The sequence below is a fragment of the Cynoglossus semilaevis genome, chromosome 2, assembly GCF_000523025.1.
Source record: "Cynoglossus semilaevis isolate Cse_v1.0 chromosome 2, Cse_v1.0, whole genome shotgun sequence".
In the NCBI taxonomy this organism is placed as follows: domain Eukaryota; kingdom Metazoa; phylum Chordata; class Actinopteri; order Pleuronectiformes; family Cynoglossidae; genus Cynoglossus; species Cynoglossus semilaevis.
The window spans coordinates 8,848,170-8,864,133 of NC_024308.1; the positions used below are offsets into that span (position 1 = coordinate 8,848,170).

The window sequence follows — 15,964 nt, forward strand, 5'->3', positions numbered from 1 at the left end:
TTTGCAAACAATGTGCAGAACCTCGTTCAGAATTTTCCAGACCAAATCTGCATCTGGTATTGACCTAACACAAATCCAGGTGTGACTTTTGTAAAACTTTGATGACAGTACACAGGGCTACAGTATTTACAGGCTAAAAGTAACACGATCAAGGCCATGAGAGGGGTCACATGTGGAATGTAAGTGTTTGAGGCGGTTGATTCAGCGTCCATCCTGTCATATCTAATAAAACTGCTAAATCATTAGTTTAACGGACACATGGATTGATAAGGACTCCGGATGGAGAGTTTTTATACTGCGGCCCAGTGGCCAACTTTTACCTGAACCTCTGCTCACTTGTTCACTTTGCACATAATACGCCCGACCTTTAATCTGACAGCAGTCTCTCTCTCTCTGTTTCTCTCTCTCTCTCTGTGTATGTGTGTGGGGGGTGGTGGGTGGGTGGATGGGTGTGGGAGAGTGGGGGTTGCAGACTACTATAAGAGCAGCAGCTCACTCACTCTTAGAGTAACAGGTGAACCACCAACAAGAGAGGAAGAAGTCTTTCTGGTGCATTCAGGTGCATTCTGGGCTGGGTATGAAACATTACCATCTTTATTTTTAAAAAATGTGTTTTATTTGTACAACATGTTTTGGGTGTAAGGTCCGTTTAATATTTACAAAAAATAAAACTGTACTACTGTACTATACTACAGGAGCCTATCAAAAGTCAAAACTTGGCATCACATCATATGAGGTATCACAGTTTTACCTCATAAATGTTTTTACTCTTGGTGAGACAATGGTACCTTGTACCTTGTAATTTTCCTTTTTTTATTCCTACATAGTACCAATGTTTTGCTAATTACTAACTGTATGAAAACATACAGGGAGTTGGAAAAAGTTGCCTATTTCTAAACATTTATGTTTAATGTTTAAACTGAACTACTTCAAGAAACTCAGGCTAAGAAATTCACTGTCTCTCTTCATTAGTTAAATCAGTTATTTGTTTTAACTACTGTCAGGCCAAGATTATACTTTATTGCGATTAATTGCTTGATTTTATGCAGTTACTGTATGAGCAAAATATGGTAATGAATTGAAAAGTGGGGCACTTTGAATTAAAAGGTAACAGCATATGGACAAAAGTGATTTTGCTTGCAGTAAAAAAAAGGACTTTTTTACGTTGATTTGTCTGCGTCAATGATGTGTAGTGCATTTAAGTAATACATCAGGCGCAAAGTACTTTGGGTTTATCTGTATTGGTGGTGGTAAATTAGTTCTTTTTATGGACTGGGGTTGTTCTGAGTCACTGAGGTCCCCTGAGTCAGTATCATCAGCCACACAGATAATGACATTTCCTTGTACAGAGAAAAATCACCATTTTTAACAGGGAAACAATTTTGTTACATATGTTGTGAACTTGTAAAATAGTATCGTATTCAGAAATGTACTTTAGATTAAAATAAGATATTCCAGCTGACGTAAAGTAAAGTAAACCACTAACACATTTTAGCCTCATACTTCCAGGATCAGAGTCAGAGATAAGTTAAAAGGTAACATTTCGCCTGTGGTGCCTTGATGACTTTTGTCTTTAAATGTTCTTATCTGTAATGTTCAGTTAATGTTATCTGTGTGTTATGAATACTATATGATTATTCTACAAGTCTAAGACATGGCGCAATTTAAAACCAATTATACATGTTTCCCTCTCCGTATAGTCATACATGATCTGCAATTATGTTTTACAGATACAAAAATGGCTCCCAAGCCACAGCTGGATTCAGCTCCGCATCTTGGTATGTCCTCATGCATAACAGCTACTCCTACAAACATCACGTTGACCCAAGGATTCAATACATTTTTCTTTCCTCTCTCTCTCTCATTTTCTCTTTGTGATTTAAGACGGGGATTCTGCTGGACAAAAGCACATGCTGCCCTCATATTCCACTGTGGATCTGATCGATGAAATTTCAGAATCAGACCCCTGGGACCTTCCGGAACTCAAAGACACCGGAGTCAAGTGGTCAGGTCAGTGATGAGGGGATGGACACCGTATGAGATGTCAATACAGGTTGTTGGGTTGAATTTATGCAGCACTGCTCAGTCAATCAACAACACAAGTTCTTTTCACAATGTAATCGCCAACTCACAGTTCTAATGCTAACTGCACCTCATTGCAATGAATAGCCTTGATTCAGGGACTTTTAGGTGATCTAAATAACATTCTCCTGAGCGTCACATCTCTGTAGCTTGGTTCCAGCCCAGGTAGGATCTAAAGCTAACCATTAGCTATTACAGAATGAGGTAGAATTTTTACACTGTTATGTCACAAATTTTACCAGGTATTCCACATACATAGTTGATGATCTATGAGCAGTAGCGGCCATCACTGATGGTGCAAGGTGAAACGGGTTGTCTTTAAGATACAAGGTCAACGATTTGAACTTAGAGGATTTGACAAAATCTCCATCTGGTTTTAAGGCTGAATTTTCTTTCCACAGACCTGGACACGAAGGGGAAGATATTGCGGGTTCTCGCGGCCATCGTGAAGCTGATTCTGCTGCTCGGACTCCTCTATCTCTTCATCTGTTCTCTGGATGTTCTGAGTTCTGCTTTCCAGCTTGTTGGAGGTAAGGTAGACTGTACTTGTCTTACTTACTGTACTTCATCTACACACAGTGCCAACCAACCATATGCGTATGTAACAAACTTCTAGTCATGTGTTTCACCAAAACTGTCTTGTGTGAATGTGTGTGCGTACAGGTAAAGCTGCCGGGGACATTTTCCAGGACAACGTGGTGTTGTCCAACCCTGTGGCCGGCTTAGTGATTGGAGTGTTAGTAACAGTGCTGGTGCAGAGCTCCAGCACTTCCTCCTCTATTGTGGTCAGCATGGTGTCATCTGGATGTAAGCCTGCACACTAACATAGATACACACACAACTAAAAAAGACAGCAGAGGAGGGAGAAGAAAAAAGAAAATGTAAGAATAAAATGGTTGTTTTCTTAGTGCTGGAGGTTCAGTCTGCTGTGCCAATCATCATGGGAGCCAATATTGGAACATCTGTCACCAACACGATTGTTGCTATGATGCAGGCAGGCGATCGTAACGAGTTCCGCAGGTAAATATCCCTGTGCTTTATATAATAACAGTAACTGATTAAGGTAGCGTGTGGCTCATATACAGTATGTTGGTCTAATAAACTGGAGAAAGTAAGCCAAATAAGAGAGCGCCCAGGCAATGCCATGTTGTTGCATCTACAAAACAGCTGTTAAAACTCAGTGTGGCTGATCCTAAACACTGATACTTCCAGAAACGTCCCTGTTTCTGTTTACCTCTGCTGCGGACAAGCACAAAGTGAAAGGAGATAGCCCCGGAGCTAATGTTAGCTAATGTAAGTCTCCTGTGTAATTCAACTACGGAAGGCGCGCCAAAAGAGTAAAGAGCTAACGTGTAACTAGCCGTGTTACATGCACTGTTCGGAGAAAAAGCATTTATTTAATTAAAAGTGAAAAAGAAATCTTTCTGTGTAAATAACCTGTGGCTTATAGAGAAGTGCTGCCTATATATGTACAATGATTTTTTTTCTTTTTAAATGTAGTGGGTGGGGCTTATATTCAATCAATAGTCCGGAAATTACGGTAACTATTGTGCCCAGATGGACCTCATTTGGAGAGTCCCATTTTCAGATATTTTTTGAGCAGGGTTTCAATAATATACAATATTGAATCAACACATTTTCTTTGGGGAAAGATTTCTAACTGATGCTCCATTATCAGGGCTTTTGCGGGCGCCACAGTGCACGACTTCTTCAATTGGCTGTCGGTGCTTGTTCTCCTTCCTCTGGAAGTGGCCACAGGCGTCCTCTACAAACTTACTGCCCTTATCATTGACTCCTTCAACCTTGAGAGTGGTGAGGATGCGCCAGACCTGCTCAAAGTCATCACAGACCCTCTCACAAAGTCTATAATCCAGGTATCTAATTTAGAGTCAGTCAGATGACACTTCATTTGTCAAAGGATTTTTTTTTAAATCAGATTTTCTTTTTTTTGTTGTTGTTTCAGCTGGACAAGTCTGTCATCACTGACATTGCCACCGGTGATCCTGCAGCTAGGAACAAGAGTCTGATCAAAGTGTGGTGCAAGCAGAAAAAAAACACAGTAAGAAGTCAACATTACTCTCAAGTATTAGAGGAAGTTACTGGATTGTTCGAGTTCGGGTCGTTTAAGGACAAGTGGCAGGAAGGTGTTTGGTGTGACATCATGTCAGTGGAGAATGAAAAGAAAAGTTGTTTACGAAATGTAAAACTCGAGGTCAGCATTAGGCAGAAGAGGGCAGCAAAGAAAAATGTTGGGTTAGAAGACCCCCGACATGGTTTATTGTCGTTGTGAAAGAGGAAGTAAATCAGTAAACTAGTGAGTAGTGGTAAAAGTGAAGGAGATAAGGGAAAGAAGCAGATGATTTGCAGTGGCGATTCCCGAAAGGAGCATCCTGAAGAGGAAGTGGTATTCCTGAATATAATTAGAAAACCCAGAGTGCTAACATTAATGGACTTTTACATCATTTTTGATACATTAACTGATAGTTATTTTGAAATCATCTCTCGTGTCTCTTTTAGACTTTCTGGAACGAGACGGTAACAGAATGCCCCGCTGGTGGGATTTGCTGGGAGTCTGGAAACCTAACCTGGCTGGAGAAAAATCAAACTATTACAGATAACCTGGAAAGATGTACGTTGTGCTTGCAGGTCTTAGGAGAACAAAGAGAAACATTTCCACAGCAATTACAATCACCTGCACGGTGAAACAGGAGAGAGCCACCGAACAACAATGACATCTTTCATTATGAGTCTCAGATGTCCTCACAACTGCTACACTAGAGTCACTGAAGTGACTCAGCAAATGCCATTGCATGGCTCGTGCACAACCTCAATGGGTCCATTTACTATATCACTGAAGCGTGCATGTGTCATACCTCAGGCTAAAAAATACTTCCTCATGGTATACGGCCAGTAAAAGCTCAGCAATCACATTTAGAGACAGATTCTTACATATCTTTGAACCAAGCTGCAAATCGTAGTGCAAAAACTATTTGAAAAACATTTTGAAAGTTATTGTGATTCTCTTTTACAGGCAAACACATATTTGCTAATGCAAATTTGCCAGACCTGGCAGTCGGACTCATTCTCCTGGCTCTCTCCCTGTTCATCCTGTGTACATGTCTAATCCTAATCGTCAAGCTGCTGAACTCCATGCTGAAAGGACAGGTGGCTGTGGTGATCAAGAAGGTGCTCAACACAGGTATGTGTATTTATTTAAGGCCTGTTTGATAGTCGACACATTTAATGTGATAGTGATGCTCGTGATGTAATGAGCTACACAGGTACAGCAACATACCCTGGTGTGAGTTCACCTGCAGGTGTGACAGTCCTGCTGTGTGACCGGAAGATCAGGGACAAACAATATGCTGATAGAGAACGATAGAGAAGACGATACTATTTGTTTGTGGTACTGACATTGATCTGGACATTCTGCTCTTCTGTTTGACCGCAGACTTCCCCTTCCCATTTGCTTGGGTCACTGGCTACATTGCAATTATGGTGGGAGCCGGGATGACCTTCATTGTACAAAGTAGCTCTGTTTTCACCTCAGCCATTACTCCTCTTGTCGGTAAGTGTGCACGCCTTCATACCGTCTCTACGTTTGTTTCCACAGTTTCTATTTCTGTCTTTGGTTCAGTCTTCAAACTTTGGTTCAGGTCAAACAGGATAAATAAACAACTTGAAACTAAAAGCGTCGTTACGCTCCCAAACTAGCACAGATATGAAAAACATAAAGCGTTATAAAGTCGAACACCTCACCAAGCTCCAAACAGGAAGGTATAACAATGTAATGGGAAAAAACATTACAAGGAAGATTCTTGTAAAAACATCGTCTTCAAAAAGCAAGAAAAGAAGTATATAAGTCGAAGTAAGTCTAAAATATTAAATCCATAATGAATATCATCTTTGAAGAATTATATAAAATTTCAAAGATTATATAACAGCTCTGAAACAAAGCTAGCATATACAAAACCTAATAAGCTCAAGCTCAAATCCAGAAAAAATCCAGTGAAAAGATTACTTTCCGGTGCTGAGAAGATGTACAGTAACTTGTTGTTTGTTTTTTATTTTAATTAACAGGCATTGGTGTCATTAGCCTAGAGCGGGCCTATCCTTTGACTCTGGGCTCAAATATTGGGACAACAACTACTGCAATTCTCGCTGCTATGGCTAGCCCTGGAGAAACGTTAGCCAACTCACTGCAGGTAACACGTTTTTACATTTGATGTCAATGTTTGTTCCCCAACGTGGTTTATTTAGCTATGTCAGTTATTTATTCAAACTGAGTATCAGGAATCTGTGTTTTAATATTTTCAATATAGAGCTCCTGCATTAGTCCTTGATTCACTGTAGTATCTTCTAGTGGAAACAGTAAACCATTTGTCAACATTGTTCTTCTTTTCTTCTCTTTTTTTAGATTGCACTTTGCCATTTCTTCTTCAATATCATGGGCATCATACTCTGGTATCCTCTGCCATTCATGCGGGTGCCCATCAGGTTGGCCAGAGGTCTGGGAAACAGCACAGCACAGTATCGCTGGTTTGCTGCCCTCTATCTCGTACTGTGCTTCCTAATTTTGCCTCTCACGGTATTAGGCCTGTCTATCGCTGGCTGGCAGGTTCTTGTTGGTGTCGGTGTGCCCATTATTGTGCTGGTTATCTTTGTGATCATAGTCAATGTTATGCAATCTCGATGCCCACGACTTCTGCCCAAGTTCCTACAAAACTGGAACTTTTTGCCACAACCGCTGCGCTCCCTGGCACCGTGGGATAGGGTGGTGACATCAGCAATGGGCTTCTGCGGTAAAAGATGCTGTTGCTGCTGCAAGTGTTGCAAGTCCAAAGAGGACAAGATGGAAAAACAGTGTGCAGATCTATGACAATCCAGCCCTGTCAAAAGATGAGGACGCTGAGCAGGTTATCAAATCAACCCAACTTTAATATTTTCTCCTGAAAATTTAAGATGTAATGATAAGTCACTTTACTTTTATCATGTCACTAAACTATTGTTATGTACATTTACGTACCAGGAGCTGAGAGGTGGTTTAAGGGATGCTTGGTTTCAACTGTCTACTATATACAAAAAAAATTCTTTAAAAAAATTACTGTTTTCTATTTCTTCTAAAAACTACTACGGCCTAAAGGTAACAGGGAATTAATTTATTTTTGTTTACCAGTCATATCTTGGCTCTTGAAGAAGAGTTTCTAGTGCCTACCACGCTTCTTGCCTTTACACTTCCTGTACGATGTAAAATGCACTTATTTTATCTTCTGTTTGTTTACATCTCTCCAGCTAAGGTTAACAGATGATGTTTGATAAGGCTCATAGAGAAGCCAGCATTAGTAAACAAGCCTCCGTTGACAGCTCCAAAGAAGCACAAAGCCCAACAGATGAAAGCATTTTGTTAAATGTAAATATCGACATCACTTATTAATAATATTTAACTGTTTGTCACATTGTTAATACCTGGTTTCTGCTAATGGCTAGAGTTAGCATTGGACGGCCAAGAGTAATACGTATCTCACCAGTAATATTTGTGTGACATCAAAACTCATATTTTGTTGTGGTTTTTGATTGGGATTACCGACCAGTGGAAGCCCTAGATGTTTTTTGTATATACCTGCTGTTTTTGTGCATTGTTTAAATGTATTGTTCCAGTGACTTTCAAGTGGGATGGGCATTTCTAAATATTAAGACTTATCTTTATATTTTTAATATCGTTGCGAGGGTTCTTGGTGTAAGTTAAACACATGAACCTTCAAAGTTTCCTGTAGCATTTAAAATGTCATTATCTTTCTGTATTTATGACAGAATATTATAAATAAAATAATTTTTTTCCTAACATTTTTTTCTTTTCATTTTTACTTATTTTACGATCATTATGCTATTTAGAGACACAAATTCATGGTTGACATTCTTTCAAAACCAGATTAGAAGATAATGAAGACAACACAAAAATATCATCATTACCTTTTTTTAAGGTCATTTAAAAATAAGAGCAATACATATACAAATAAATATATGCTATACAAATAAAACTATACAACTATACAAATAAAATTAAGTTGACTTGATACTAAAGTTCAGTGAATAGACAAATTTGTATATAGACAAGCTGGCTAAATGACCAAAAACTGCTCCACAACTTCGACTGTGTTCTTCACAGAAAACACACACACACACACACACACACACACACATATATAAGGTTACAATGATGTTGACAGCAGAGATCAGAGTACAAAAGAGTAGTGATAAGGAAAACACTGATAAATGGTGTACCTGTAGTAGTAGATGTAAGATATACGTCATGACCCCTGATTTAAACAACCTCATAACCACCTTTAACCCAAACAAAAAAAAAAAGGAAAAATAATAATCTTGATGGTTGGTGCATTTTCAAATCTTTTAAATGTGAAAAGCTGGGCCAGTGAATCCAAACACTCCACTGCTGTCTACACTGGTCCAATCACAGCTGCACTCATCACACAAAACAAGAACGTTAAAGTCAACGAGAATGGTGTGGAAAGCATGTGCAGTAGGTGACTCAAAGTTACTGCGCTGATAAGACAATGTAACTTTCCAGTGATTAAAAGTAACTTTGGTTCGGTTTACTCTCAGAGATTTTCTCTCTGTCTTCACCTTGGTGCTTGCCCTGTATCAAAGCCCACATAAAGAATGTCAGATCTGTGTTACACAGAGGTTTCGACAGCAGTGGTTCCAGCAGTAAATAATATTATTCATATTACCATATTACTACTATCTACATGCTTGGAAAAGTAGAGCAAGGTTAGCTAACCTATTAAAAAGATATAACTGGGTAACTAGGTATCAGTTCAACACTATCTGCTGATATGTAATCTACGAACCCTTTCTTGTAATATAGAGCAAACCAACACTGTAAACACTGACTGTTGTCTAAAGTAAACTGTGTTTATCAAGGGTGGACACAGTAAAACAGAAACAGTTATCCTTGGAAAGAACTGGGAAATTCTTATGAAGGATCACATGCCTTGCCCTCCTGTCAAAGGCAAACTATCAGTAGCTGTTGGAGGTCTACAGAGTGGAATTTGTAATATGTTACATAGAAGTAACAGGTACCCTATGTGTATTTAGTAGTTGGTCTCTTTTGTTATTTGCAACTGAAGCACAATGCAGACCAGGACAAGGCCACATTTTTAATGGCTACAGTAAGTAGGTGACTGGAAGGTCAGAGGTCATTGTTTGTTGTTAATCCAAAACTTAAAAGTAAAAATATAATAATAATTTGGATTTAAGTTCCTGCAGTGACATCATTGATTGATTATTACTGAATTGAATTATTATTAAGACAAAGCACCAACACTGATCCCATACTTATCCATAATTCTTTTAACTTTTCAACAACTCTGAGCTCAGCAGAAACAGTGTTTCATACTTTAGAACAAAAACAAAGCCCTGTTTGATGACAGGTTTCTGTTTGTGACTCATGCTGTCCTCAGAATGCTCCTGGTATGAGCTGACTCTGTGTATCCGTGTCCAGCTGAGGACACTCAGTAGTTTTTAATAAGTCAGTGACGTGTGCAGTCTCTGTAGTAGTGGTTTTTCTGACCTTGGCAAATTTCCTTCTTTGGACTTTGCCCAGGTCAAATTAGTAGTGCTGGGAGCAGGAATCCTGATAACATTACAACAGCCACATCTATAATCCACCTGTGTCTGTGGTACTGGAGTCACAGCAGTCAAGAGGCAAGGTCAAAGTACACCATTAAAGGTCTGCCAGTTTATCACAGGGCCACATACAAAGACAACAGACTTCCACTCCTACATTCTTCTTCTTACCTTATCAATCAATCTAGTGTCCAACCAATCCAATTCTCAGTCTGCATGTTTGACTTTGGCTGAACCAGTGTCACTAGAAAACCCAGGGAGAACTCTAGCCATTCTCTCAGATATTCTAGTACATTCTCGTACATGTTTTTAACTGTGAGCTTTTTTTTTAAGGTTTTTTAATCCTTTGAACTAAAATATTCTTCCTTGTAATCAACTCTATTTAATAAAATGGAGACACACACAGTGAGCATCTGTCTAAAGGTGAAGAGATAAGTTCAACACCTACAACGCTATAATCTGTGTTAACTGGAAAAACTGGACTTTGGCAGTCTCTTCATGAAGACACTGATCTGTTGTTACTTCTGACAAAATGATGAAGGAAAATAAAAAAAATATCACATCGCTGTGGTGCTATACAACTAGAAAGACAAGCAAGGAATAAACACACATTGTAACGCACATGCGCATACACACACACACACACACACACACTGCTGATTCTCTCGAACTTCACCTACAGTTTATTATTCAACTGTTTATACTCTGTGTGGGGTTGTAATCTTACATAATCAGCATCGGCTGAAACTTTCAGGTTTCCATTTGATCATTTAATCAGGTGATAAGGCCTGGAATGATGTGCCCTTTAATCATTGCACCTCCTGCAATCTGTGATTAATACAGTCTTTATTAGCACTACTCCACACTGCAGGTCTACTGTTTATCTCTTTTTATCAAAGTATTTATCAAGGTCATGTTTTAAGTTAAAACAGTACAATAAAAGAGATGCAGTACAATTAAAAATAAAAGATTTCACACATTTCAATCTAACTGATTTAACTAGACGTAGCACAGCGTTACTTTCTGTTTCACAGGTGTTGTGCGTTGTGTGTGCTAATGCTCTCTTTTAATTTTTAACTCCTTCAACTACTGCCTTACAGGACACACCTATGTTCTGGTTAAATGTCCCCTGCTTTTACTGATCTAAGCAACGCTAGCACTAACTCGATGCAGACCAACCTCACCAACAGTGTTTCTCTGAGCCTTCATTAGCCTAGCCCTGACCAACATGGCTTCTTGCTCTCCTGTGTTGTCTTCTTCTTGTTTTTTCAATGTTGATCACCTCTCTGCCACTGATAGCAAACGGTATGTGTAATGTGGGGCTTCTTTGTAGCAATGAAGGCAAAGTACAGCAAATTGGAGACCCAGCGTCCAAACTTGGAGGCCAAAACTGTATAGCATTAGCTCACAACTATATTAAGCTGTTTGTCTTCTTTCAATTATTGGCTGTAAAATGTGGTTTCCAGAAAATAATATTAGCTTATATCAAAAACCTGGTCAAATGAGAGTGAACACAGAGAATAGTAGCACATTATATAGACCTTTGACTATGTTTATGAAAAACAAGGTTTCCTGACAGTTCAGAGAAGAGACTTATTGGTTTTCTTACGTATTATAACAGTCACCACACACTGCAGGACTGTCTTCGTTCCCCAACAATTATAAAAAGGCCTAGACATTCTGTTTGAATAAAACAAAGTCACCACTGAGGTCCTCTGAGCATGGCACCGTCCACACACACTGCTCCCCGGGTGCTTAAAGCTGCCCACTGTTCACTTTGGTGATGGGTTAAAAACAGAGGCCCAGTTTTGTTGTATCCCCGTGGTACAATGACAATACAGACCATAAAATTTAAATAATTAAAAATAAATAATTAAAAATAAATAATTAAAAATAAATAATGTATGCATTAGTAAATGTTAAATACTTTCAGGACCTAATTCCCTATCATCAACTTTGTTTGTTCTTCTCAATGGAAACATAGTTTTAAAAAAAACAAGTATATGAATGAGTTGCTCCTCATCATCCAACTCCCAACACATTGCTGACATTCCATGCAGTCCAAAATGCGAAAAAACAAGGAGTTGCAGCTTTATCAATTAATCAGCCCAAACCCTAACCTGTGACATCATTCTTTTCAACAACAAAATCCTGAGATATCTCATCCTGACTGGAAATAAAACAAAAAAACAGTCATTACCAGTTACTGTTTATCTTCCACACCACACCCACAGTTCCTGGCATTAATTTTCTAATACTTTATGACAACTTTATGAACCACTGGTCACCTCAGATTTTATCTATTTGCAGTTTGATTTCAACATACATGATGATGAAGCCCTTTGGTTATAAAGGTAAGAAATAGTTATCTCTTATGTGCACCAACTTTAAATTTAACCACTCACGAATACAGTATTGAATACAGTAGTACATCATAAAAATATCCTCAGTCTTCTACAGGTTTCTGAAACGCTGGGGACGTTGTAAGGTAAAAGACGAGCTGTCTTAAATTATACACTGAAAATTGTGTTTTCCAATAAAAACCTGGAAAATACAAGTATACATTTAAAGTGTCTTTGATGTAAATTGCAGTTTTATAGAGTCGGAACGGTGTTGGTCGTTGTGCATGATCTGGTCTCAGTCCCCACTGGGCGCTTTATTTTCATAATGCCACGAGATGTCACTGTTCCAACAGAGAACGAAGCCCAAACGGCTCCAAAACTCTCTCGAAACAGATAGCAGGAAAGTCTTAAAGCGTAATAAATGTTCATCCACTAATCATTGTTCATCAATGTTTCGCAAAATCTGTGATTTACTGCGTTGTAGTGTGTGCTGGTGCACTTATTATCACTGATAACTGGTGAAAATAAAGCTCACTTACCTATTTCCAGTGTTAGTTTGTTTGTGTCCAAGTAAAACAGCTCCCCTGGGAACAAGCACCTACAGAGGATCCGGTACAGACTAAAGTGTAACCGTTGACGTTTATCTCTATCAGGACCGAGTATACGTTTAAAAAAATGTAAACATTTGTATGAAATGTCTTCTTTGCCCAATCCCACTCTGAAACTCCGATATGGATTACAAAAATGTAGATAATTATTTAAAATAATTATTAGACTTTTAGAATTGTAGCCATTGCTCTCTCTCTTTCTCTCTCTCTCTCTCTCTCACACACACACAATAGCATTTTTACATCGCTTGATACAGAAGTCATATCTGATTGTGCTTACAGTGATTTTAAATATTTTCTCAAATTGATGTTTGAAATCGTTTTGTTTTTTTCAAAATTACAGCGTTACAGCCTATCAGTAGAGGGCAGTAAAGCAACAGTTATCCACAAACTTAAACGTACTGGGTATTTTGTTTTTGTTTTTTTAAATTAGGACATGTAATTGAGATACTTAAAAATGTTCGTTTTCACTCAGCTGCCTCCTAAATGTGGTGAATATATCCCTGATATTGTAGAATTGGTCATGGGCATGTTTATTTTATTTATATCTCAGTCTTGTGCCATTTTATTCTCTAACACTAACACTGAAGGCAGTCCAGTCTTAACAGAGGGTTTCATTCATTTTTATTATTAGAACTTACAAGTACTTTTAATGTTTTGCAATCCAGTAGACCACAAGAAAAGTCAAATGGATAAATCCAAGCAGTAGACAAGAAAAGTCAAATGGATAAATCCAAGGCATATGAGCAAAATATTAAAACATGGTTCAAACTGTGGGTGTAAAAGAGTCAAAAACAGTGGTAGAAATTGGGATCACAAAGAAGGTAATTAATATAAAGTAGGTCAATAGTGTTTGAATAAAATGGGTTGACTATTGTTTCGATGCTAAAAATGGAAAATCCATATCTTATATGGGGTCTGTGTCCCCATGCTTATTTAACATATGTAAATAGAGTTTGTGAGTCCTCATCTATGGTATTAAATGTGTCAACTCCCCCTACAGAAGCATTACCATCACCTACTGTTAAGAAGTACGCTACTTTTTTTAATTATAGTGGGTAATGACTTTTTTTCAAGCACAATTTTTTTAACACATCTCTAACCAGTGACACAAAAGTATTAAGGTTTTAACCTGCAATAGTCAATCAACCTCTGAGACCTGAGTCCATGATAATCCCACCACTGTCAAAATTATTCCCACAATTTCGGTTTGCAGTCTAGACACCTATGTGTCAGTCTGATTTAAAAGCACATTTTAGAAAACCTGGACTAAATAAACTGATGACATGTTTCACCATCTGATGTTTACATTCAATGTAATTTACAAAAACTCACATCACATCTGAGTGAGTTTGTCCTCAACTGAAAATGACATGTTGTAAACACCATTGTCCATAGTTTTCACCCTCGTCTCTTCATCAGCCTCCTCTTCATCTGTTCTTCTAGTTTTGCTGTAACAGAAGCAATTACATTTTACAAAAAAAGTTTTTAACTTGTGGTTAGTCTAATTATTTTGGACATTTTCCTTTTTCTACAGTGTTGGGTTAGAGGCTAAAATTTAACTGGAAAAACAATTGTATGGAAAGCAAAGAGTCTGAGCCTCAGTCATCCTTATGAATTATGACTATGAGTTAGTCAACCTAGCCTTAATTTTAGCTTTTGCAGCTTTTAAGCAACTTTTACGTTCATTTTGCAATTAAAATACCGTTTGCGTTTGACAATCGATGATGCGAGCAGAACGATGATGCCGGCAACAATGATACCCATCAGCACCCCAAACACAATGAGCCACGGGGGAGTGTCATAGCTGACTGGTGTTGCGAGGGTGGGAAGGATGCCGACAAACTCCAGGGTCTTATCAGTGAGGAGAAAGGCACTGTTGATGCGATGTCGGGACTTCCTAATTAGAAAAAGATAAAGCACAAGGAAAGTGTACACATTAACCAGGACTATGTCAGAACACAAGGCCTGTCAGCATGTGAGAACAATGATGGAACCTCAACCTCAGGTTGGTTCTTTAAAACAAAGGAGTCATTCTTCTTCTCTCAACTTATCTTATTTAAAGAACATTTTGAATGGTTTCCAGGGCAACGAACCACAATGAAGGTTTGTATTAACCATAAATTCCATGCAGTCATGTATGGACATTGTATTAACTCAAAGGCAAAACGTTACAGTATAATGTGCCATATTGGTCTGTTGTTCCTATAATGCTTTTTTGGCGTTTTGTGTTTGTCCAAACATTATAGATTTTACCATTTGCATTTGTTTACCCAGGAAAGAGAACACCAGCAGCTGGGTCATGTGATTACCTGATGGCCTCCTCGACTATATAGTTCTCCACCAGCTCTGTAGGGTTTCCTGGGGAAGTCACCACAAACCAGAACGACACTCTGTCCGTCTCATTACACACAACAATGTTTGAAATTCTGGTAAAAAAAAATCACAGAAAAAACATTTTAACCTTACATTTACAGAGTAACATATGAAAACGTTGACTTGTTGTAACATTGACTCACTCATACGACTGTCCTGTGTGAGACGTCCTCATAGCAAAAGCCAGCGTTGATTGGAAAAGGAACATTTCATTTTTATTCCAGGTGTACTGTTAAAAAAAAACATTTAGTGACAGAGTGACACGTCTGCTGATTTGGATATCTTCGTCTACATTATTGATATCCTGTGTTTACAGTATTGTATTGTATTGTGTTCTGTTAATGGTCTGGTAATGGTTAGCTTAAGGTGTAAAACCATGACCTTTCACTGCTTATTGAGAAACCTTTTCCAATGAAACGGTTTTGGAATGTGGGGTTGCTTTAAACAGGAATTATGTTCTGTCCTTAACAGCAGTTATAGACTTTTCTTCACTCCTTTGTCCATAACTAAAGGTTACAGCGCAAGAACAAACTGTACATACAGTATTAGTTTAATTTGATTATAGTTAACTAAACATGAGTTGCATATAAAAACAAAAAAATATATATAAAGTGAACTGATCGTATATGAATATTAGAACATACAGAGAAGAAACTATTGCTAAAATAAATTCTATTAATCTATCCAAATACTTAAAAAGTATGAAAACAAATTACTAAAAGTCATACATAAAAACATGTACATTTAAATCACAATGTAGCAACAGTTGCCAAAAATTCAAATAAAAATATGTTAAATATCAAATAGCCCCAATAGAAATAAGTAAAGTAAGTGGAATGTTGTTAAAAGTTGGCCTACATGGAAAATATACCATTTCAAAACGGAAATGTTGCTTTAGTGTTTAGCACA

The 15,964-nt window shown here is 38.0% G+C and overlaps 2 protein-coding genes across 2 annotated transcripts in view; one reads left to right on the forward strand and one right to left on the reverse strand.

Annotated features, from left to right (window-relative positions):
* Nucleotides 1–517: 517 nt before the first annotated feature.
* LOC103397251 (sodium-dependent phosphate transport protein 2B-like) lies at nucleotides 518–7,918 on the forward strand. Its single transcript, XM_025054181.1, has 13 exons — nucleotides 518–559; nucleotides 1,731–1,778; nucleotides 1,885–2,010; nucleotides 2,484–2,612; nucleotides 2,746–2,889; nucleotides 2,991–3,102; nucleotides 3,761–3,956; nucleotides 4,046–4,141; nucleotides 4,600–4,711; nucleotides 5,114–5,281; nucleotides 5,534–5,650; nucleotides 6,163–6,287; nucleotides 6,500–7,918. The coding sequence occupies exons 2-13, from the start codon at nucleotides 1,739–1,741 to the stop codon at nucleotides 6,959–6,961; spliced, it is 1,827 nt and encodes a 608-aa protein (XP_024909949.1). The 5' UTR covers nucleotides 518–559; nucleotides 1,731–1,738; the 3' UTR covers nucleotides 6,962–7,918.
* Nucleotides 7,919–13,759: 5,841 nt separating this feature from the next.
* cltrn (collectrin, amino acid transport regulator) overlaps nucleotides 13,760–15,964 on the reverse strand; it is a 2,989-nt gene continuing 784 nt past the window's right edge. The window contains exons 3-6 of the mRNA XM_008335478.3: nucleotides 15,199–15,284; nucleotides 14,992–15,108; nucleotides 14,385–14,579; nucleotides 13,760–14,130 (exon numbers count right to left, since the gene is read on the reverse strand). Of these exons, the coding sequence (XP_008333700.1) occupies nucleotides 14,016–14,130; nucleotides 14,385–14,579; nucleotides 14,992–15,108; nucleotides 15,199–15,284 (513 nt within the window). The 3' untranslated portion in view covers nucleotides 13,760–14,015. The remainder of the gene's footprint in view (nucleotides 14,131–14,384; nucleotides 14,580–14,991; nucleotides 15,109–15,198; nucleotides 15,285–15,964) is intronic.

Bases quoted from the DNA above. Each gene is read 5' to 3' on its own strand.
- LOC103397251 (XM_025054181.1), top strand. From the start codon at position 1,739: ATGGCTCCCAAGCCACAGCTGGATTCAGCTCCGCATCTTG. The intron at 2,613-2,745 runs GTAAGGTAGACT...GTGTGCGTACAG, and splicing joins TGCTTTCCAGCTTGTTGGAG to GTAAAGCTGCCGGGGACATT. The intron at 3,957-4,045 runs GTATCTAATTTA...TTGTTGTTTCAG, and splicing joins TCACAAAGTCTATAATCCAG to CTGGACAAGTCTGTCATCAC.